Below are 25,181 nucleotides of genomic sequence, written 5' to 3'. Positions count from 1 at the left end.
GTTAAGAATTTTAACTTTTTGCTACTTTTAATAGGATGTCTCAAAATCTTTTCTCCATAAATATTCAATTTGGTGCAGGGAGAGTAAACAGTGATAAACCATGTTTGTTTTGAGAAATATAGCCAACATTCTTAATGGTCATAACCCATCTTTGCATATAATCCAATCTGGCCGATGTACCAATCCTCTGAGTTAGAGGTAAAGGATCTATAACTAAATACTTCAAGTCTCCCAGATATCTCAATTCACAACTCACATAGAAATCACAATGGACTTAAATGTCTGTGTCTGATAGCATAAGATTTAGGCTATACATAGATATAGCAAAATTTCACCTCAATCCAATTTCGCAGTTTTTCCCAGGCCAAGCAGTCACTGAGTTGGGGCATGTTTGTAGTGTTGGGATAAAAGCTTTTAGTTGACCAGGGTGGATGGGCATGTTTTATAACTCCATGAATGGAGTACCATGCCACATTCACTGCCCAATCTCAGGGACAAAGTCAAAAGAAGAACCTTCTCAAAGTCCTGCCAAATACGTATCATCATTGTGCTCATTGTGCTCAAAGTGATTGTGCTCATCTTCAGGATGAAGTCTTGTCACTGCCAATCACTCTTTCATCTGCACAGATTTGTTAGGCTGCCACCTTCAGACTCAAGCCTCTTTTCTAGAAGCAAAACACAAATTTTCACATTCTAATTTTGTTATCACTTATTCTAGGTGTTCCAAGTAGGCTAAATGAGAATAAAATTATATAAATCAAATTAAATCATAGGTGTCTTCAAATACTTCAGAATGGCACTAAACATAAACAATTCAACTTCCATATTGCAAATAAAACCTCAGCTAAATGATCTGTGGTTGCCACACAGGCTGTTCACCAATATTTGGTCCTCTCCTTTCTGATACATGGTAGGATTATGCTTCTGACCCTCCTGTTGAGGCCAGCATGGGCATGTAATTGGCTTTGATCAACAAATATGAGCACAAGTGTCACTTCCAGGAGGAAGCCTTAAGAGTCAACGAGATGTCTCAAAATTTTTTCTCCATAAATATTCAATTTGTCATGGGGGTAGTACCTCTTTGTCATATTCATTTCTTCCTCTGCCATGATGATCATCGATATTCTCAATATGACTGCTCTATCGGCCTAGATCCCTGAATAAAGATGATAACAATATACAATAGAGACACAATGTGAGCAATAAATACATATATGTTAACTCATTTAGCTTCAGGGATTGTTTGTTACTGCAACATAACCTGACTGATACACCATAACCTGATTGAAACACCATCCGTTTATAGGAAAGAAAGGCTTGGACACTAAGCACTACGATAAATGTTACTATAATCCAAAACAGAAGAAACTTGAGACTATACCTACTATACGGCAGCATATAGATGATATGTGGGTATATCTATAACAGACTTTTCTCTCATCTCACCCCTCACCAAAAAAAAAAAAGACAAAAAACTTCTCAAACAATTGGATAATCTGAATTCTTCAAAATCAATGTTCAAAAACTGAAAGTGAAAAAACCAGAGTTCCCTCATTTTGATCCATTTGTCAAAAATCATTTGCAGAGTTCCACTTCTTTTCTAAGACCAAGCACATTAATCAAATACAGAGCTTCAAAGGGGCTTCATTTTGAGCGACAGAACAGACAAATAAATTAGCTGCCCATGGCTCCTTTGTAATTGAAGAGGACCAGTCTGACCCAAGGGGAGAAGACTAAATCAAAAAGCAAAACATCCAAGTAAAAACAGCATCAAGGGCCTTAAACAAACCAAAAAGCCATCCTATACCCTCTCGTGTCCAAGGGTGTTATGTATGAGCCAAGCACGTGTGTGTTCATCCACTAATAAGAGAATGCAAACATCCCACATGTGATTGATTTCTTATGTGCTACCATCATAAAAATAAGTTTGTGTCTGGAATACATATTCCAGACATGTGGCAGTTTATAAACCTGATCATGCATGTTATACCTACAACTTCCAAAAATTTTTCTCTTTGAAATGATGTGACTCTAGAAGGTTTTCTTCTTTATTTCTGGGAAGAATCGCTTAAAGTTTCTCATTTAAGTAAGTAAAGAACTGCTCGTTTTTAGTTTGAAGAGCTTTTAACTAGTGACTCAGTGAAGAGTGATGTCATATGTTATCCTAGGACTGCTGGTGTGGTTCTCTCTGCTCATTCTAACCATTCCCCGTTTCTGTGGCAGGCAGTAATCCCCGGTTTCCATCCTCTAGTCAGCTTCTTCCCAGCCAGCCATACAGCGAACAGCCTCACAAGCAGCGGATGAAACAGGAAGTCTGACAGCTTGAGTCTGCAGTGGGACCCCTAGTGTTTTCCCACTCCATGTCCTGGCATCGTTCCCCAGAAGTACAAACACACACACACACAGAGCTCCCATTGTTGCAGCCTTCCTCAGCCCACTGATCCTAATATGGAATGCAGCAGGAAACCCATGATTTCCTGACACTCGACAAGCTGGAGGAAGCAAGGGGAAAAAACTCCATTAAAAAGCCCAGCTTTCCTCCATGTTAGATGTGACTTGGAAAATGAGAAAGATTTAGCAAAATTCCACCGTGTCTTTTGCCAGGCTGGAGACAGGGAGAGCAGAGTAAAACCCTCAGGCTGCTGAAATTTCTAGGCTGTGAGGAAGCCCCTCGAATTCTGTGAAAATAAGGGTTTCTTAACTCACACTGAGAACGGAAAGGGGCAGACCCTTTTCAGAACTCCCCCAAGTGTGTGTTACCTTTCTTTACCAGCATGGTAAGCAACAGGGCATATCCCAGCCTCGGACATGTCTGTATGATCCAAGGTACCCAAAGTCAGACAGAGTAAATTCAAGCCTGGCACTGGCTTTCCGCCGCTTCATGTGCTTTGGATGAAGCAGGAGAAGCAACAGCAGCAGGAGTCCCCAGCAGCTGGAGCCGCAAGAATGAACTGCAAAGAGGGAACTGACGGCAGCTGCGGCTGCAGGGGCAACGACGAGAAGAAGATGTTGAAGTGTGTAGTGGTGGGGGACGGTGCCGTGGGGAAAACCTGCCTGCTGATGAGCTACGCCAACGATGCCTTTCCAGAGGAATACGTGCCCACTGTGTTTGACCACTATGCAGGTAAGAAAAAGTGGGAAACTCTCTGCATCCAGATAAACGATGCAGGAGGCGATACCTTAAGTTCAGAGGGGCCTGGTTCATTTCTAATGTCAGTATTGGGTGCGGGCCTGGCAGTAACCAGGGAGCTTAGCGTAGTGTACAACTCAGGACTTGACTGTTGGTAGAACAATTTGTGCATCAATTTGTATGGTAACACTTTTTCTCCCTTAAAGCGAATGGGTAACGCCAGGAAAATATTCTGACCTGCCCTCTAGATTTGGGGGACAGAGGTTTGACTCAACATTTGCCTCAAGATTCATTAAAGTTTTACTGTGAACATTTTTAAATGCAGTGTAATTGCATCACAATTCTTTTCTGCCAAAAAAAGAACCACCACTAGACACACAAATGGTGAAAGGATTGTTCTTGCCGCTCTTTGCGTATTCACCTCATGCCATTTACAAATGAAAATGCTAAGATTAAGAAAACATTCATTTTTTCTAAAACAGTTGGTGCTGTAATACTATAGTTTTATTTTCCTGGGGTTGTAGATTGGGTTAGAGTTTTTAAAAGGTTTTAAATATGTATTAGGCTATCTGTATCTTAAAAGAAAAATGTTTAATTAACGTTTTTAAAAGTAAAAATATAAGTAAAATCTGAATTATTTTAAAGTATGTCCTGAAAGGACAAAATGCATATTAAATATTTTAAAGCATGGCAGTTAAGACACTGTAGTCACAACTTGCAGGGGACTTTTTATTTTTTGAGTGTTCTAAAGTTTGTAGGTGTACTTGTCTGGGTGATAGCATTATCTAAATTTTTCCATTTTGATTCTTACTTCTTCTCTTAATTGCCAAAACAAATTTTATTAAGTTTATCAAGAGCAAGTTAATGAAATTCTTCAAGCTTATAGTAGCTTACATTTTATAACTTTTTTGTCATAATGATCTTTATCAGAGATCTGAGACCTTGTGAATGGAAAATTTCTCCTCCTTCATTTTGGCTTTGGGTCAGGTTCACCAAAGGGGAAATGGCCCACAGGAAACCAGCGTGAGTGTCTGCTTGGCAATGTAGCCATTTGAAATCCTCCTTCTATAGAAAGTAGCTTCTTTTCCAGAACTAAGCCATCACCTAAGTCACTGCTTCCCCCTACACTTACATGATGTATGAAAATATCCCACAGCAGACAGGGAGAGAACCACAGTGAATACAGTATCCATTTCCCAGCAGGTTTTTCTGTATTTGTAGAAATTAAGAGCAAATTTTAATGCTGGCTCACCTAAGCCTTTCTGAAAATATAATGACTCTGCCCAGAGAAGAACATTTTAATGAGAACAGAATAAAGAGAAGAACAGGTTGACTTTCATCTTGAGAAAAAAACTAATTATAAAATTTGAGGGTCTGTGTCTTGAGAAAGTTCCTCAGATTCTTGTCCTGAAAGCATCTTAGCAAAAGTTATTTATTCTACACCTTCTTTCTGCCAAAAAAGGGACAGTAGCTACCTTATTTCAAAAACTTTTCAATCAAAGGTGGAACTCAAGATCTAAAGGGAGAGGCTTCAAATGCTTATGAAAATTATGTATCCAAATCCCCACGTATTCAGGGAGCCAGTTACAGTATGGTACCAGGAAAAAGGAGAATCAAGTCAGCCTATAAAAAACCACACGAGAAATCAAACAAAGGCTGAACCACAGCTAGATTCCACTAGGCTCCAATGATTTTATATTTTAATTATGTATATACTTACTATTGTTAAGCATTAAAGCATCTTAAAGATTTTGGCTAGTCTATTATTTTAGCTCCCAAGAAATCACAGCCACTATACTCAGAGCAATATTTTGCACATACAAACATTCCTAAACATGGTTACTTTGATGTACACTTTGTACCTCCTTACGATATAATCATCTCATGTGCTTTCAGTAAGGTTAAAAAGAGAATGAAGACATGAGCCACATACATCTAGGACTGTAATGAAGTGGGCTTTTTTTTTTTTTTTTTTTTTTTGAGACAGAGTCTTGCTCTGTCACCCAGGCTGGAGTGCAGTGACGTGACTTGGCTCACTGCAACTTCCACCTTCCAGGTTCAAACAATTTTCCTGCCTCAGCCTCCTGAGTAACTGGGATTGCAGGCGCGTGCCACCATGCCTGGCTAATTTTTGTATTTTTAGTAGAGACGGGGTTTCACCATGCTAACCAGGCTGGTCTCAAACTCCTGATCTCGTGTTCCGCCTGCCTCAGTCTCCTAACGTGCTGGGATTACAGGCGTGAGCCACCGCACCAAACCAGAAGTGGTCATTTCTATAAGCAGAAGGATCTTCTCCACCACAAAGACTTGAGTTCCTTTTACCACCACTGTCCTGATATATGATCTGGTTGAACATAAATCCTTAAGCAGACACATGAGCATCTACAATCAATTGCAAAAGAACTAAATGCCCTCTTCTCCATTTGGATCCAGTGTCTAGTTCCTGGGTCCTACTGGCCTCCTCTAAAATGACAACCTGCAGTTGAGTGCTGAGACTTTAGAAGTTATAGTTCAAGTCATAGACAGCCTATCCATTTTTACTAGTAGACATTTTACTAGTAACTGCCCAACCCAGGAAAGTAGAGATAAAATAGTAAGGATGGAAATACAACCTACTGTGCAAGATGGTGATCTCTGAAGTTAGGCAGCCCAGTTCTAATACTGGCTCTGTCATTTACTCTGTGGCCTTGAGCAAGTTACTTAACCTCTCTGTGCCTCGGTTATCACAAATGAGAAACAGGGACAATGAAGGTATTAGAATTGTGTGTGAGAACAAAATGATTAATATATGTAAAGTTCTTAGAACAATGCCTCCTGTGTGATAAGAGTTAGGTACATGGTAGCTATTAAGAATATGGTCTTGATACTTGCATACAGCCAGGAAAAGGAATGAAAATGTAACTAAAAGATAAAGACTACAAGGAGGAAAAATATAATTACAAGAGTATCCTTTAGAAGACTAAGGTAGGATGGATTGTATGTATTTTCTTTATAAAATGGTTACCATGTTTACTGATAATTAACAAATGTGTCTATATGAAGTAATAGTAGTGGGATATTAAATTAGGAGGGGAAATATCAGTTTTGCATGAGTAAAAATATGTAAAATTGTTTTGAATGAGTTTATTTTTACAGGAAAAATCAACAACCAGCTACAAAAAACAATTTTTAAAGTTCTATGAATTCTGATGTATCCCTACCTCCTACCTACCAAAATCCAAAAGCACATCTGCTCCATGTAGCTTTCCTTGACTCCCCAAGAATAATTCCCTGTTCCATCTTCAATCCCAATTTCACAAATTTGTTTACATCTCTAGGATCTTCCACTACTGTATAGCAATTTATATGCTTCCTTATTTTCCCATCTCTGCTGTGCTGGAAATTCCTTAAGGGAAAGGAGCTGTGTCTTTCACGTCCTGTGAAATCCAACAGTCAGTTCTAGGTCCTCCTCTTGATCTCTTGGAAGCTTTTTTTATGGTTCATTACCCCCCTTCCTAAAGCATTTTCTTGGCTTGGTTTCTGGGATGCCACATTCTCCTGGTTTTGTTTCCACTCACCAGCAAATCTTTTTCCATCTCCAATGCCACCTCCCCTCTCTCTTCCCAACCACCAAATGTTGGGAAACACTGAAACCCCAGTGTTCAGTCCCTGGGTTCTCTTCTTCATTTACACTTAGGGTACGCTTGATTGTATCTAGTTTTGTAACTTTAAACATCATTCATATCCTGACAACTCCAAAACTTGTAACTCTACCACCAAAACCCCTTGAGACTCAGACTCATATATCCAACTGTTTGAATATCTAATAGGCATCTCATTCTTAACCTGTCCAAACCAAATTGTTTAACTTCCCCAATCTACTTTTCCCCTAGGCTTCCCCATGTAAGTACATGACCACTATTATCCACCCAGTTTCTGAAAACAAAAGCTTTGGTATTGACTCCTTTGGTCCTTTGACAACATTCCCCTCCCTTTCTATTCAAACCAATAGTTATCATCCCTTCCTCCTACCGATCAGCTCAACATTCAAAATACATCCCAAACCTGATCACTTATCACCATCTTCATTGCCTTCACTCTTTTTCAAGCCACCATCATCTCTCATCCAAACTACTATAATCAATTCCCAATTCCCTACTTCCAATCTTGCCCCCATCATCATTTCTCCACATAGCTGGCAGAGGGACTGTCTAAAACCCCAACTTCTCCAACCACTTCCCTTAACACTCAGACCCAACCCTGTATTATCTTGTATATGATGCACTCCATGACTCAGTCCCTGTTATCTCTCCAATCTCATCTCTTAACACTCTCCTCATCAGTGTTTTTGCTGTAACCACACTCACCATCTTGCTATTCCTCAAGCACACCAAACTCCTTCCCTTGAAGAGTTTCTACTTGCTTTTTCCCCAGCCTCATACTATTCCACTAGATCTCCCATAGCTCCAACTGACCACATTATTTAATGCATGTGTGCATGCACACACTCACACTACACACACACTCTCTTTCTCTCTTTAACCTATCTTGCCACAGCTTTCATTATAATAGTTAATACTACCTGATATTATATATGTATTTGCTATCTCCAGCTTCAAAAAACAAAGTCCCACATATTATAGACTCTCAACAGACTCTCAACTCTCAGATTATTCTCAACTGAATAAATGAATTACTATGTCTTCACAGTCTTAGTCCTTCCAACACTTAGTTTCTGGTCCATTAAAACTTTGATGAATAAATGAACAAATTGCTTGTCCAATAGATATCTCTTTAGGAATGAACATACAAAAATGTTTATGACATTTATTATATTTCTGAACTATTTTGTTCATATTTTAAATAATCATTTTATCCCCATTGTAATTGTAATATAATATTGAATTTTCTTTTCTTTTTTTTTTTTTTTTTTTGAGACAGAGTCTCACTCTATCACCAGGCTGGAGTGCAGTGGCACGATCTCGGCTCACTGTAACCTCTGCCTCCCAGGTTCAAGCAATTCTTCTGCCTTAGCCTTCCAAGCAGCTGGGACTACAGGCACGTGCCACCACGCCCAGCTAATTTTTTTCTATTTTTAGTAGAGACGGGGTTTCACCATGTTGGCCAGGATGGTCTTGATGTCTTGACCTCGTGATCCACCCATCTCAGCCTCCCAAAGTGCTGGGATTAGAGGCATGAGCCACCACGCCCAGCCAGTATTGAATTTTCTTGACCTAAGTGGCCAGTGTCACATCTATTGAATAGTGTAACTATATAATGTGTAAATAGAACTTGGGATTCCTTCATTTACATTATATTCAAAAGCTGACATACATTTTGGGTGCCTCACTCAAACTCTTCTAGTTCTAATATACAGAGCATATTTCAGAGTAACCCTAAGTTTGGCTGACGGCTAGGTCTAAAGGGTAGGAGCAGTGGGATGAAGGTGGGAAAAGTCACTCTTGTTTATTACAAGTGTGTCTAAGAAACAGCCCTGGGCTCTGCTCCTTACTCCCTTCCAGGGATGACTCAATGTGTCCTAACAACCTTGAGAGCTTTCACAGCTTACCATGGAAGAAGTGCATTTCTTCCCACATCCTATCTTTAGTTTTGAGTTTTGTAGCAGACCCCTCACTGGTAAAATATTCTTACCGATTAATGTTTCAAGTGACATATAGCATAAGGATAAGAGCTCCATTTTGAATTTAGATTGTATGTTGAGTTAGTTTTGTACATGGTTTATATGCCCAGGTACATAGGTGTGTAAAATAAGCTCATTCCAGCTGAAACATCTTTATGATGTTCACCATTTCCATCATTCTCTGTATTATTTTGTCTGTGAATCTTTCTTCTATCACCCACCCTTCCAGAGCTTGTTTGTTGAAAGCCATCAAATTTGGAATACCACATGAAGCCACTATTTGCAAACCCAGGCTGCCTATGCAGGAAATTAACACAATTCATGGAAAGGAGAGAAATCCAGTTATTCTATCAGCTGATTGAGATGTAAAAGGAAGTTGTTTTTACAGAAAGCTGAAAGTCAGTTCTAACTTTTTCCACTTAGTTAAATGGTGAGCAACCCAAGGTAGACAGTCACAACCTTAATGGCCAGAGCAGGGGGTGGGAAACAAGTCCAAACCACAGGGGGGAAAAAATAACATAATCATAATAAACAGTGAATAACAATAAAGTCCCGGGTTTATAAAGGGTTGTGACACAGTTCTGCTCATTTGGGAAAATTTATTCAGAAGTTTCTCTTTTGCTCTTTCTGAAGACACCTGAGAGTCTCTGAAGAATGGATGAGATTCTTTTTTTGTAAGCCACAAGGAAAGCTAAAGCAATTTGCATGAGACTATAAAATAAATCACCAGGTTCTTAAACACAAATATAAAAGAAGTTTGTGAAAGAGGAGACAAGAATGGGCCAGGTGAATCACTCACTCTGTTCCTTCTAAATGAAATGATACTAAAAAACCTAAAATCTCATAGGTATCTAGTCCCCTGATGTTTCTTTTTGAGGTAGTGTGATGTGTAGCTGATGATCTTTCTAGATTCTAGAAGGCCACACTAAAGATACAGTGACAGGAATCAGGTGCACACATTCCTCCACAGTGTACACTGTGATACTTTTTTTTTTTTTTTTTTTTTTTTTTTGAGACGGAGTCTCGCTCTGTCGCCCAGGCTGGAGTGCAGTGGCCGGATCTCAGCTCACTGCAAGCTCCGCCTCCCGGGTTTACGCCATTCTCCTGCCTCAGCCTCCCGAGTAACTGGGACTACAGGCGCCTGCCACATCGCACGGCTAGTTTTTTTGTATTTTTTTAGTAGAGACGGGGTTTCACCGTGTTAGCCAGGATGGTCTCGATCTCCTGACCTCGTGATCCACCCGTCTCGGCCTCCCAAAGTGCTGGGATTACAGGCTTGAGCCACCGCGCCCGGCCTGTGATACTTAATAAGAGCAAGCTCCCTCAGAGGCTTCAAGGATGGAAACTGCACTCAGAAAGCTGAAATGTACTGCAGAAGTGGTAAATTGTGAGCTGCTTCTCTTAGGAGTAAGAAAGAAGAAAAAATAGAAGAGGGACAAAGAAAAGTATCTGTGACCAAAGGAGCATGAGAAAAGTCATGCTCCCAGGGGTAGAAGCTGCATCTGCCCCTATGACCCTCTTGCATTCCAGCTTCAGCTGGCAACAAACCAAGGACTGTGACCAATTCAGGCCTCATTGGACAGGCTCCCTCTGAGCAAGACTTTGCAAGACTTTTAATTCCACATAGCTCTGCACCCTGCACCATCCAGGTCCAGAAATTCTTCATAAATTGTACTACCTATTTGCCCACTGAAGTTGAGCTTCAGGTAAACAGTATTTTATTCCTAGACTAGCTTTTTTCAAACTTTTCCATCCCTTCTCCTTCTTGTGGGACAAATAACAAATTTGGCTCAAATGACTCCGTACATAGGATGTCTGTGTTTTTGGATAGAGTGGCCCTGTTCTGCGTCAACATGGAGGTGGACACAAACATAAGATGGCTCAGGAAAGGACAGGTAAGAAAATGCAGCAGAAACTGTCTCCCTCATTAACCCTGAGCACAAAAACCACAAGGATCTATGGAGGACCTACCATCTGTGTAACACAGGTTCTGATTTGGCTGAAGGTTTACTTCCCCGCAAATAAAAATGACATATCTTGGGTTAGTTGGCAGAATCCAAACAGTTAATGTTCTGGAGATACCACAGTCAGGATCAATCCCATCATAAATTCAATACGGGTCAGCTCTGAGTCACAGAGTGGCCTGGCGTTGTTCCTGAATGCTCCAAAGTCCCTAAACATTTTGGAGGTGCCCAGTTTTCACACAACAAAAGGACTTGATTCATGTGTATTCACTTAGCACTGTGTCTTGGTTCATGGTACAGCTTTCATCTATGGTGTTCTTCACTCCCAGCCTCAGCGTGAATTTCACTGTGGCCACGTGTGTGTGATCCTACAAACAGTATGGTGGTATTAATTATGACACTAGGATGCCACTAGAATGCATGTTAACTACAATAACAATAGCTATACACTTATATAGTTCTTGCTATGAGTCAGGCATATTTAAAGTATTTTTAGACATCAATTCATTGCCGCCTCACAATGATCCTATAAGATGCTATTTTTTTCACTTTTCATTTTTTAAATTTTTATGGATACAGGCCAGGTGTTGTGGCTCATATCTGTAATCCCAGTGCTTTGGAAAGCCAATGCACAAGGATCCCTTGAGCCTAGAAGCTCAAAGTTACAGTGAGCTGTAATTGTGCCACTGCACTCCAACCTGGGCAACAGAGCAAGACTTCATCTCTAAGACAAAAAAATTATGGATACATTAATAGTTGTTCATACTCACTTATGGAGTATATGTGATGTTTTGATACAAGCATATAATGGGTAATAATCAAATCTAGGCAACTGGTATATCCATAACCTCAAACGTCTATCATTACTTTGTTCATTACATTCTAAACCTACTCTTCTAGCTATTTTGAAATATACAATAAACTATTGTTAACTATAGTCACCCTGTTGTGCTACTGAATACTAGATTTTATTCCATCTAACTATATTTTTGTACCTTGTACCAAATAGCCAACCCTCCTTTATCATAAGATGCTATTATTTTCTCAACTTAGCTGATGAACAACTCCCAGCACAAAGATATTACTCTATTTCCCTCAAGGTTAAATTGCTTGTAATGGGGTTAAGTGGAGGCCATGGAATAGTAAACAATATAAGCAGTGTATAGGTAATAACAATAAAAGAGCCACTGTTAGTTAGGACCTGCCATTAACAAGTAAACCCAAACATGTAAAGGATTAACTCAATGGCAAAGTATTCCTTGCTCATGTGATGCTCTTAAGCAGGTATTCAAGTCAGTAGGGCTGCTTTCTTCCATATGGACATTTAAGGTCTCAGGCTTCTCACATCTGGTAACTCTGACATCCTCTAGGATTTCAGTTATCTGCATCCACCCAGCCTAATGAGAAAGAGCATGGAGAAACTTGAATGGAAAGTTTTATAGGCCAGGCCTGGAAGTGACAAACATCATTTTCAATCACACTGCATAGGAGTTTATTTAGTCATAAGGCCACACCTCACTGTAAAGGCGGTTGGGGGGAAAGCCTGCCTATGTGCCCAAAAGAGGGAAGAATGGATTTTAATGGAAACTAGCAATCTCTGCCTGCATCACACTCTGTGGCCACCAAATATCCCTGCACATTTTTTCCCACATGTAAAACAAACTCACCCTTTTCCCCGGAGGAACCACCTAGAGTTGCATTCTGGCACAGCAACTGTGTCAAAGACCAGTATCTGTTAAGTGATGCATGATTCTTTTCATTTGATCTAAATGTGACTTCTTATGATCCAATAAAAGACAAATTATCTACCCATATACACCATTTGCCCCCGTGCAATGGTAGAACAGGAATGGGATAATCAAAACACTCAAACTCCCTTTCAGAATGGGAAGAATGGGAGACACATTGTAATAATAGAATTCTGATGACAATCCTGACAGTATCATCTATTAATGGAATCCAGAAACAATCGTTTTCTAACTCTGTGAAACCATGAAGATCTGTATTCTATCAATCTCAGCTTTAAAAACAACCAATTCATCTCTTCCCTTTCTTATAACACCTTGCTAAATACGTAAAGTAACAATTAATACATACTAACATTCTGTCATTTTCCCGTCTCTTCATAGAGTGCTGTGGACTCAGTAGGGAGTAACTTTACCTTCCAGGTTTCACAGACAATAGTTTTACAAAATGTTTTGCTACAGTATAACATAGATCATCTTTCCAACCTGCTCTGTTTTGTCACCATCTGCCACCTAACAGCAAAGCCAACACCACATGTATTTTTAGGTTTTTGTAATGATGGCACCACACTACTAGGTAAGCTAAGATGCTGTAACAAATAGGCCAAAATATATAAGGGTTCAAACTATTACAATCCTATTTTCTTACATAATTGCAACATGTATGTTAGATTTAGAGGGTACATGTGCGGTTTGCTGGCTGGGTATATTGCATGATGCTGACGTTTATGACATGAATGATTTCATCACCCAGGTGGTGAGCACGATACCCAATAGTTAGTTCTTCAACCCTTGCCCTCTTCCTTCCCTCCCCCACCAGTGGTACCCAGTGTCTATTGTTGCCCTCTTCCTGTCCATGTGTACCTAGTGTTTACCTCCCACTTACAAGTGAGAACATGTAGTATTTGGTTTTCTGTTTCTATGTTGCTTTGCTTAGAATAATGGCCTCAGCTGGCCGGGCGCGGTGGCTCAAGCCTGTAATCCCAGCACTTTGGGAGGCCGAGACGGGCGGATCACGAGGTCAGGAGATCGAGACCATCCTGGCTAACATGGTGAAACCCCGTCTCTACTAAAAATACAAAAAAAAAAAAAAAAAAAAAAGGATAATGGCCTCTAGCTACATCCATGTTGCTGCAAAAGACATGATTTCATTCTTTTTTATGGCTACGTAGGATTCCAGTTGTATATGTACCACATTTTCTTTATCCAATCCACCACTGATGGGCACCTATGTTGATTCCATGTCTTTGCCATTGTGAATAATGCTGCAATGAACGTGTAAGTTCATGTGTCTTTTTGGCATAATGATTTATTTTCTTTTGGATATATACCCAGTAATAGGATTGCTGAGTAGAATCCTGCTTTTGGTCACATAAGATACCTTGGCAGGTCTTCGGGTTGGTAAGATAGTTCTGTTCCATGTGGTCATTCAGGGATCTCTTTTTTTCCATCTTGTTACTCTGCCATCATCTAGGGCTTTGTGGTGCACTGTATCTAGACACTGGAAGATGACAGACTATGGAGGAGTAAGGTTAGGGAGTGGTGGTATGGGCCAGGCTCACAGGTGGCATGTATCACTTCTGTTCACATTTCAATGGAGAGAACTTAAACTGTAGGCCACACATAATCACAAGGAAGGTGAGCTATGTGCCCAAAGAAGGGACAAACAGACTGTAATAGACACTTAGTCATCTTCACCACAGTCATTAAGTTGAAATCGCTTATACCAAATACAATAGGTACAAATAAACATATCAACTGCCTTAGCACCATATTTAACTTCCTATTTATTGTACTACATATGACACACCTATATTTCCCAAACTTGCCTGGTCATAAGAAAAGCTTACTTGTTAAAAATGCAGATTCTTGGGTCCATATAAGGGCTTCTACACCAGACCCACTTAGAGACAGAGCTGTGAATGTGAATTTCTTTTTTTTATTTACTTATTTTTTATTATTATACTTGAAGTTCTAGGGTACATGTGCACAACGTGCAGGTTTGCTACATATGTATGCATGTGCCATGTTGGTGTGCTGCACCCATTAACTCATCATTTACATTAGGTAAATCTCCTAATGCTATCCGTCCCCACTCCCCCAACCCCACTATAGGCCCTGGTGTGTGATGTTCCCCACCCTGTGTCCAAGTGTTCTCATTGTTCAATTCTCATCTATGAGTGAGAACATGCAGTGTTTGGTTTTCTGCCCTTGCAATAGCTTGCTGAGAATGGTGGTTTCCAGCTTCATCCATGTCCCTACAAAGGACATGAACTCATCATTTTTTATGGCTGCATAGTATTCCATAGTGTATATGTGCCACATTTTCTTAATCCAGTCTATCATTGATGGGCATTTGGGTTGGTTCCAAGTCTTTGCTATTGTGAATAGTGCTGCAATAAACATATGTGTGCATGTGTCTTTATAGCAGCATGATTTATAATCCTTTGGGTATATACCCAGTAATAGGATGGCTGGGTCAAATGGTATTTCTAGTTCTAGATCCCTGAGGAATCGCCACACTGTCTTCCACAATGGCTGAACTAGTTTACAGTCCTACCAACAGTGTAAAAGTGTTCCTATTTCTCCACATCCTCTCCAGCACCTGCTGTTTCCTGACTTTTTAATGATTGCCATTCCAACTGGTGTGAGATGGTATCTCATTGTGGTTTTGGTTTGCATTTCTCTGATGGCCAGTGATGATGAGCAATTTTTCATGTGCTTGTTGGCTGCATAAATGTCTTCTTTTGAGAAGTGTCTGTTCACATCCTTTGCCCACTTTTTGATGGGGTTGTTTGATTTTTTCTTGTAAATTTGTTTAAGTTCTTTGTAGATTCTGGATATTAACCCTTTGTCAGATGGGTAGATTGTAAAAATTTTCTCCCATTCTGTAGGTTGCCTGTTCACTCTGGTGGTAGTTTCTTTTGCTGTGCAGAAGCTCTTTAGTTTAATTAGATCCCATTTGTCAATTTTGGCTTTTGTTGAAATTGTTTTTGGTGTTTTAGACATGAAGTCCTTGCCCATTCCTATGTCCTGAATGGTATTGCCTAGGTTTTCTTCTAGGATTTTTATGGTTTTAGGTCTAACATTTAAGTCTTTAATCCATCTTGAATTAATTTTTGTATAAAGTGTAAGGAAGGGATCCAGTTTCAGCTTTCTACCTATGGCTAGCCAGTTTTCCCAGCACCACTTATTAAATAGGGAATCCTTTCCCCATTTCTTGTTTCTGTCAGGCTTGTCAAAGATCAGATGGCTGTAGATGTATGGTATTATTTCTGAGGCCTCTGTTCTGTTCCATTGGTCTATATCTCTGTTTTGGTACCAGTATCATGCTGTTTTGGTTACTGTAGCCTTGCAGTGCAGATTGAAGTCAGGTAGCGTGATGCCTCCAGCTTTGTTCTTTTGGCTTAGGATTGTCTTAGCAATGTGGGCTCTTTTTTGGTTCCATATGAACTTTAAAGTAGTTTTTTCCAATTCTCTGAAGAAAGTCATTGGTAGCTTGATGGGGATGGCATTGAATCTATAAAGTACCTTGGGCAGTATGGCCATTTTCATGATATTGATTCTTTCTACCCATGAGCATGGAATGTTCTTGCATTTGTTTGTGTCCCCTTTTATTTTGTTGAGCAGTGGTTTGTAGTTCTCCTTGAAGAGGTCCTTCACATCCCTTGTAAGTTGTATTCCTAGGTATTTTATTCTATTTGAAGTAATTGTGAATGGGAGCTCACTCATTATTTGGCTCTCTATTTGTCTGTTATTGGTGTATAGGAATGCTTATGATTTTTGCACATTGATTTTGTATCCTGAGACTGCTGAAATTGCTTATCAGCTTAAGGAGATTTTGGGCTGAGACGATGGGGTCTTCTAAATATACAATCATGTCATCTGCAAACAGGAACAATTTGACTTCCTGTCTTCCTATTTGAATACCCTTTGTTTCTTTCTCCTGACTGATTGCCCTAGCCAGAACTTCCAACACTATGTTAAATAGGAGTGGTGAGAGAGGGCATCCCTGCCTTGTGCCAGTTTTCAAAGGGAATGCTTCTAGTTTTTGCCCATTCAGTATGATATTGGCTGTGGGTTTGTCATAAATAGCTCTTATTATTTTGAGATACATCCCATCAATATCTAACTTATTGAGAGTTTTTAGCATGAAGGGCTGTTGAATTTTTTCAAAGGCCTTTTCTGCATCTATTGAGATAATCATGTGGTTTTTGTCTTTGGTTCCATTTATATGATGGATTATGTTTATTGATTTGCATACATTGAACCAGCCTTGCATCCCAGGGATGAAGCCCACTTGATCGTGGTGGATAAGCTTTTTGATGTGCTGCCAGGTTTGGTTTGCCAGTATTTTATTGAGGATTTTTGCATCGATGTTCTTCAGGGATATTGGTCTAAAATTCTCTTTTTTTGTTGTGTCTCTGCCAGGCTTTGGTATCAGGATGATGCTGGCCTCATGAGTTAGGGAAGATTCCCTCTTATTCTATCGATTGGAATAGTTTCAGAAGGAATGGTACCAGCTCCTTCTTTACCTCTGGTAGAATTCAGCTGTGAATCCATCTGGTCCTGGACTTTTTTTGGTTGGTAGGCTATTAATTATTGCCTCAATTTCAGAGTCTGTTATTCGTCTGTTCAGTGATTCAAGTTCTTCCTAGTTTAGTCTTGGGAGGGTGTATGTGTCCAGGAATTTTTCCATTTCTTCTAGATTTTCTACTTTATTTGCATAGAGGTGTTTATAGTATTCTCTGATGGTAGTTTGTATTTCTGTGGGATCGGTGGTGATAACACCTTTATCATTTTTTATTGCATCTATTTGATTCTTCTCTCTTTTCTTCTTTATTAGTCTTGCTGGCGGTCTATCAATTTTGTTGATCTTTTCAAAAAACCAGCTCCTGGATTCATTGATTTTTTTGAAGGGTTTTTTTCTGTCCCTATCTCCTTCAGTTCTGCTCTGATCTTAGTTTTTTCTTGCCTTCTGTAGCTTTTGAATGTGTTTGCTCTTGCTTTTCTAGTTATTTTAATTGTGATGTTAGGGTATCAATTTTAGATCTTTCCAGCTTTCTCTTGTGGGCATTTAGTGCTATAAATTTCCCTCTACAAACTGCTTTAAATGTGTCCCAGAGTCTGGTATGCTGTGTCTTTTTTTCTCATTGGTTTCAAAGAACATCTTTATTTCTGCCTTCATTTCGTTATGTATGCAGTAGTCATTCAGGAGCAGATTGTTCAGTTTCCATGTAGTTGAGCGGTTTTGAGTGAGTTTCTTAATCCTGAGTTCTAGTTTGATTGCACTGTGGTCTGAGAGACAGTTTGTTATAATTTCCCTTCTTTTACATTTGCTGAGAAGTGATTGACTTCCAATTATGTGGTCAATTTTGGAATAAGTGTGATGTGGTGCTGAAAAGAATGTATATTCTGTTGATTTTGGGTGGAGAGTTCTGTAGATGTCTAATAGGTCCTCTTGGTGCAGAGCTGAGTTCAATTCCTGGATATCCTTATTAACTTTCTCTCTCGTTGATCTGTCTGATGTTGACAGTGGGGTGTTAAAGTCTCCCATTATTATTGTGTGGGAGTCTAAGTCTCTTTGTAAGTGTTTAAGGACTTTCTTTATGAATCTGGGTGCTCCTGTATTGGGTGCATATATATTTAGGATAGTTAGCTCTTCTTGTTGAATTGATCCCTTTACCATTATGTAATGGCTTTCTTTGTCTCTTCTGATCTTTGTTGGTTTAAAGTCTGTTTTATCAGAGACTAGGATTGCAACCCCTGCTTTTTTTAATTTTCCATTTGCTTGGTAGATCTTCCTCCATCCCTTTATTTTGAGCCTATGTATGTCTCTGCACATGAGATGGGTCTCCTGAATACAGCAAACTGATGGGTCTTGACTCTTTATCCAATATGCCAGTCTGTGTCTTTTAATTGGAGCAGTTAGCCCATTTACATTTAAGGTTAATATTGTTATGTGTGAATTTGATCCTGTCATTATGATGTTAGCTGGTTATTTTGCTCGTTAGTTGATGCAGTTTCTTCCTAGCATCGATGGTCTTTACAATTTGGCATGTTTTTGCAGTGACTGGTACTGGTTATTCCTTTCCATGTTTAGTGCTTCTTTCAGGAGCTCTTGTAAGGCAGGCCTGGTGGTGACAAAATCTCTCAGCATTTGCTTGTCTGTAAAGGATTTTATTTCTCCTTCACTTATGAAGCTTAGTTTGGCTGGATATGAAATTCTGGGTTGAAAATTCTTTTCTTCAAGAATGTTGAATATTGGCTCCCACTCTCTTCTGGCTTGTAAAGTTTCTGCCAAGAGATCTGCTGTTAGTCTGATGGGCTTCCCTTTGTGGGTAACCAGACCTTTCTCTCTGGCTGTCCTTAACAATTTTTCCTTCATTTCAACTTTGGTGAATCTGACAATTATGTGTCTTGGAGTTGCTTTTCTCAAGGAGTATCTTTGTGGCATTCTCTGTATTTCCTGAATTTGAATGTTGGCCTGCGTTGCTATGTTGGGGAAGTTCTCCTGCATAATATCCTGCAGAATGTTTTCCAACTTGGTCCTATTCTCCCCGTCACTTTCAGGTACACCAATCAGATGTAGATTTGGTCTTTTCACATAGTCACATATTTCTTGGAGGCTTTGTTCATTTCCTTTTACTCTTTTTTCTCTAAACTTCTCTTCTCGCTTCACTTCATTCATTTGATCTTCAATCACTGACACCCTTTCTTCCAGTTGATCGGATAGGCTACTGAAGATTGTGCATGTGTCACATAGTTCTCGTGCCACAGTTTTCAGCTCCATCAGGTCATTTAAGGACTTATCTACACTGGTTATTCTAGTTAGCCATTCGTGTAATCTTGTTTCAAGGTTTTTAGCTTCTTTGCGATGGGTTCAAACATCCTCCTTTAGCTTGGAGAAGTTTGATCGCCTGAAGTCTTCTTCTCTCAACTCGTCAAAGTCATTCTCCACCCAGTTTTGTTCCATTGCTGGCGAGGAGCTGCGTTCCTTTGGAGGAGAAGATGCGCTCTGATTTTTAGAATTTTCAGCTTTCCTGCTCTGGTTTCTCCCCACCTTTGTGGTTTTATCTACCTTTGGTCTTTGATGATGGTGACGTACAGACGGGTTTTGGTGTGGATGTCCTTTCTGTTTGTTAGTTTTCTTTCTAACAGTCAGGACCCTCAGCTGCAGGTCTGTTGGAGTTTGCTGGAGGTCCACTCCAGACCCTGTTTGCCTGGGTATCACCAGTGGAGGCTGCAGAACAGCAAATATTGCAGAACGGCAGATGTTGCTGCCTGATCCTTCCTCTGGAAGCTTTGTCTCAGAGGGGCACCCGGCCATGTGAGGTGTCAGTCGGTCCCCTACTGGGAGGTGCCTCCCAGTTAGGCTACTTGGGGGCCAGGGACCCACTTGAAGAGGCAGTCTGTCCATTCTCAGATCTCAAACTCCATGCCAGGAGAACCACTACTCTCTTCAAAGCTGTCAGACAGGGACATTTAAGTCTGCAGAAGTTTCTGCTGCCTTTTGTTCAGCTATAGCTCCTAGTGACGGGAGCTCCAAAGTGACAGGGAGAATGGGACCAAGTTGGAAAACACTCTTCAGGATATTATCCAGGGGAACTTCCCCAACCTAGCAAGTCAGGCCAACATTCAAATTCAGGAAATACAGAGAACACCACAGAGATACTCCTCGAGAAAAGCAACTCCAAGACACATAATTGTCAGATTCACCAAAGCGGGGTGGATTCCACCCAGCTTGAGCTTCCTGGCAGCTTTGTTTACCTATTCAAGTGTCAGCAATGGCAGACGCCCCTCCCCAAGCCTCGCTGCCTCCTTGCAGTTCAATCTCAGACTGCTGTGCTAGCAATGAGTGAGGCTCCATGGGCATGGGACCCTCCGAGCCAGGTGCAGGATATAATCTCCTGGTGTGCCGTTTGCTAAGACCATTGGAAAAGTGCAGTATTAGGATGGAAGTGACCTGATTTTCCAGGTGCCATCTGTCACAGCTTCCCTTGGCTAGGAAAGGGAATTCCCTGACCCCTTGCACTTCCTGGGTGAGGTGATGCCTCGCCCTGCTTCAGCTCTCACTCGGTGGGCTGCACCCGCTGTCTGGCATCCACTGTACGACAAGCCCCAGTGAGATGAACCTGGTACCTTGGTTGGAAATGCAGAAATCACCCATCTTCTGCATTGCTCACACTGGGAGCTGCAGACTGGAGCTGGTCCTATTCGGCCATCTTGGAACCTCTGAATATGGATTTCAATAAGCTTCATAGGCATTTCTAATTAGGTAGAACTTGCGACACTGCCATTTTAGAGTTCAAACCCATTTAGATATCACAAATGTATATAGTTTAAGCTAATGTGACTTAGTAGGTTCAGAAAACCCTTCTTTATGCTGTAAAAGTGCCTATGAATCAAGCCAAAAGGATCAATTCTATAGTCAACCATCCATCAGTAAAAAGCAATTTAAAAACAGATATGCATGTAAAATTTATTGACTGGGGAGTTTCCAGCAGATTGCATCAAACAGAAAAGGCCTTTATAGCCTCTTGGAAACAGCTATCAAATTCCTAAGTAAGGAACCAGGGTGCTCTCTAAAAAGATCTGCACCCATGGTGGGGACATAGAGAGCCCCTGGAAGAAGGAGAATACAGAAGGCTGAGAACAGAAAGTATTGGGAGAGGGCTGGTGCAAGGTGGGAGGAGAAGCCTCAGGGAGTCAGACTAGAGGCAAGTGGGAATTGTGATGCATAGCAGTAAGGAGACTAACCTTACCTACCCAAGGGCAGCCATCGGTAGCCAAGTACCAGCTGCTGGGGAAAAGCCTTGAGCTTGGGCATAATCTGCAAAGCTACATACATGTGAATCACTCTGCCTATGAAATAAATAATCAACATGACCGTAAGACCTTCAGAGGGTTCACCGAGGGAAATTAGAGAGCACCTGCCCTCATGGGAAGAAACAAAGGAATCTTAAAAAAAAACAGGAAAGAGCCTGGGATCTTTGGGATGGTTTTAATGCAGTTGTGTTTTGAAGCTGTGATTTATTGTTCCACATCCATCCAGCCTTGTGATTATGAAATGAACAGTAAACATCTGTTTCCCCTCTGCAAATCCTTCTGTTCTTCCTCATGCTTTGACCTAACATTCGGGGAAAAGGAAAGAAAACAAAAACAGAAAACTTCTTACAGTACAAGTTCTCTGAGTCCAAAAAGACCTCTACTTAGGTCTTCCTGAAAGAGAAATGCATAAATTTGGGGAGAGGCAGATATTTTGTAACCAGAACCCAGCCACCCTTATCTGGACAGCCAGTTTACAATCACTCTTGTTAACAAAGACCAAGCCTTCCTTTAGTCTCTCCAGCTGTTTTAATACAAACTGGTAAATCAACTGACTACAGATTACCAACAAGAGAGAAACAACACTCTGCATGGCCTGAGCAGAATGCACCACAATGAACAAAATGATTCCTGATCTTTTTGCAGCAGGTTATTTAATTAGCTAACATTAAGTAGCTGAGTATTTACTGTGTGTCCAGCCCTGTGTTGCCTTTACTATCTTGCTTGAGCCTCACATTATCTCTAGGTAGTAAGTATCCTCATTCCACAGACAAGAAAACCGAAACTCAGAGAAGTGATATGTCCAACATCACTCAACAAAGAAATGGCAGAATTGGGATTCAAATCTATCAGCTCTACAAAAGGGGCCCACTCTGATTAAGTTGGGCCCCCTTTCAAAACCTGTTTATCTCCTCTATCATTATTATTTTCTTCATTTATTTAATTTTCCATGGCTTGTCTCTCCCTACAATATACAATTCCTGAAGGCAAGGCTCTTTCTGTCTTGTTTACTTTTATGTCCTCCATACCTGAGAATGAGCCTACAACATAGTAGCCACCCAGAACTGTTTATTGAATGATTGAATGAATGAATGACATCCAAGAGTCTCAGTCTTAACCAGTGCACTACACTGAAGTTAGCATCCTGTGTGGACACTCAGGATAATTTTCTATGTTGAAATTATTTTATCCTCCCACGTGCTGAAAGGATATAATGTAAGCACCATGAGCATACTTTAAAATAGATTATATTGACCTTATTTAAAACTTATAAAAAATTGTTTTCTCTGGAAAAGAAAACACCAAAAGGTTTTGCTTCCAGTCAAATTTTAAGCTTATGAGTTCTGAGTGATTTAGCTAGGCATAAAGTTGTTTTCCTAATTATATTCAGGATTTCTGTTCTACCTCTATTGTATTCTGATGCTATATCCGAGAGGCAAAGGGAAAAACTTAATTACTTAAAGTATGTGCTGCATACATTTTTTCAAATAATGAGATTAATTAAGAGGAAAAATAATAAGCAAGTAATCTCCTTAATATATGCCAGATACAAACCTAAGAATTATGAAGAATGTTCATAAAATGTAACAGTTCATCTCTTAGAAAATACACCAATTTTCAGCTGGTATGCTTGCAAGAGATTCAATGACTATGTTCACACTCATTAATTATGGGGCACATTATACTTGTCAAAGTAAGAATTATTAGGTGCAAAAAAAAGGCTATGCTCTCTCTCCTCAGGAGTCCTCCTCTCTGCTCATATTGAATTAGCTTGCATTGGAAGCGCTAAATGCTTTTTTTTCTCAACTAAAATGAATTTCATATGACATTTACAATAGTTCAAGGTGGTAAATAAGAGCCTTAAGAGTTTTCCATAGTATACACACTTTTAACCAAACTTTTCAAAAGAGACAAAGAGTTGATGCTAAATCTTAAGTGTCAATATTAGGCATAAACTTTGCTGTAGAGATTCTACTCTATTCATTTCATTCATTTATCCTCTTAATAAGTCTCCATACCATGTTCTTTCTTTTGGATAAACTAAATCTGTCAGGCTGGTCAGAGCCATTTTCTTTCCCTCAAGTCTAGCCAAGATGAAGAATGCCTCGTTATTATCCTCAGAATAATTACTCTTCATGTATTTCAAGACCTAGAAAATTCTCATCCCTGTCATCCTCAGATGATACACCCAGATCCTTCTCACTCCCCCATAGCTATTTGACCTATTCTTTCCCCCCTTTTTAATGGACAGCTTTTCGTGAATTCACTGCAAGTCAATCACAAATGATTTGCATTTCAAATCTACAGCAAGCACACAGTCACTCTTGCACTTTTTGGTAGGAATAGGTATCTTGTCAACATGGCTAAGGTGCAGTCCTGACAGGAGGTAAACTCTAAACGGTCTTTTAGATTACCTCTTTTTCTTTTTTCCCCTGGGTATGCAAGTTAATATAGGTCAACCTAATTAAATGTAGACAACTGAAGTCACCAACATGAGAGTACTACATTTCTCTTCTGGCATTTTAATAAATCTCCATTCAATTATCCCAGGTTTATCTACATTATAATATCATGTTAAGGCTTTCAAAAGACAGGATTTCTTTAGATCTAAGAATTAATATCATTGTGGGATCTTCATATAAGTTCAAGAGACCACATGGTACCTAATTAGAAATGCCTATGAAGCTTATTGAAATTCATATTCACAGTTCTGTCTCTAAATGGGTCTGGTTTCAAAGCCCTTATATGGACACAAAAATCTGCGTTTTTAACAAGTAAACTTTTCTTATGACCAGGCAAGTTTGGGAAATATAGGTATGTCATGGCACTTGAAGAGCATGCTTAACCTTGGCTCAACAGTTTTTGATATTTTAGGAGGCATTTTTGTCCCTGTGACTACCATAGATCACTGTGTTTTATAGTAAGGAATATGGCATCATTTTAATAGATAGTCTAGTTTTACCAAGATTTAGTATGCAGTACATTACACCTCATCTTGAGTTACTCTTTTGCTTCATTCATTTCCTACCAGTTAACACATTAAAAGTTTCTTAAGGGTAGTGCACATCAACCAAACAACCTATTTAGCAATGTCACCAACTGCTACAGATCCAATTCCAGTTTCACAAAAGATACTCTATACCACGGTAATCTAGAACTCAGAAGATTTTCTGGATACAGGAAAAAATCTTAGGCTGTAAGCTATAAACAATCCCTGAGACAACTACAATTGATCACAAGTTATCTTGGAGCCTACTACTTCATCAACTAACCTTAAGTATAGTCATATACACAGCAGAAGAAATGGCTTTGTGGCATCATAAAAGTTTCTATATGTGGTTCCTCAAGTAATTTCCAAACCTCTAACTGATGTCCGAGCGCTGCACTTACGGTAGGAGATGAAGAGTAGAACAGGGTTAGGATATAGATAAATAGATATATAGCTTCAATGTCACAAGCAGCTAGTAAACTTACCATAATTTTCCTTTGTGATATCCCTACCGACTCAGCTTTCCTATCTTTCACCATCTCCTGAGCAATTTAGAAGCCTGTTCCCTGTGAAATGAGGAAGAGAATTATATTTTATTGGCAGACGCTTAGCTCCACTTTTACAGCCAGTATCTAGTTATTCCCATAAACCCTGCAATTAACTCAGAGCCCAGAAAAGAGCACCACGCAGAGCATTTTGAGGGTGAAAAGGGTCAGCCCACAGAAGGATCCATTTGTTCAGTAAAAAATGTTAGCATTTTTCCACTTCTTTGAAAATGGGGACCAGCAACCTTTAAAGAAAGTATCTGATAATGGTGACTTCAGAGGATTTAATGCACTTTTTTTTTTTCATTTCATGGTTGTTGAAATCAAGAATCTACTATATCAAGAAAAATTGTTTTTTC

The 25,181-nt window shown here is 39.8% G+C and overlaps 1 protein-coding gene across 1 annotated transcript in view; it reads left to right on the top strand.

Annotated features, from left to right (window-relative positions):
* Positions 1 to 2,386: 2,386 nt before the first annotated feature.
* The window catches only part of RHOJ (ras homolog family member J), a 102,351-nt gene continuing 79,556 nt past the window's right edge, over positions 2,387 to 25,181 (top strand). The window contains exon 1 of the mRNA XM_033187795.1: positions 2,387 to 3,124. Within this exon, the coding sequence (XP_033043686.1) occupies positions 2,893 to 3,124 (232 nt within the window). The 5' untranslated portion in view covers positions 2,387 to 2,892. The remainder of the gene's footprint in view (positions 3,125 to 25,181) is intronic.

The sequence above is a fragment of the Trachypithecus francoisi genome, unplaced genomic scaffold (assembly GCF_009764315.1).
Source record: "Trachypithecus francoisi isolate TF-2019V2 unplaced genomic scaffold, Tfra_2.0 Lachesis_group3, whole genome shotgun sequence".
In the NCBI taxonomy this organism is placed as follows: Eukaryota; Metazoa; Chordata; class Mammalia; order Primates; family Cercopithecidae; genus Trachypithecus; species Trachypithecus francoisi.
Note: the sequence above shows the minus strand (reverse complement) of the source record. Positions and strands in the feature narration are given on the sequence as shown.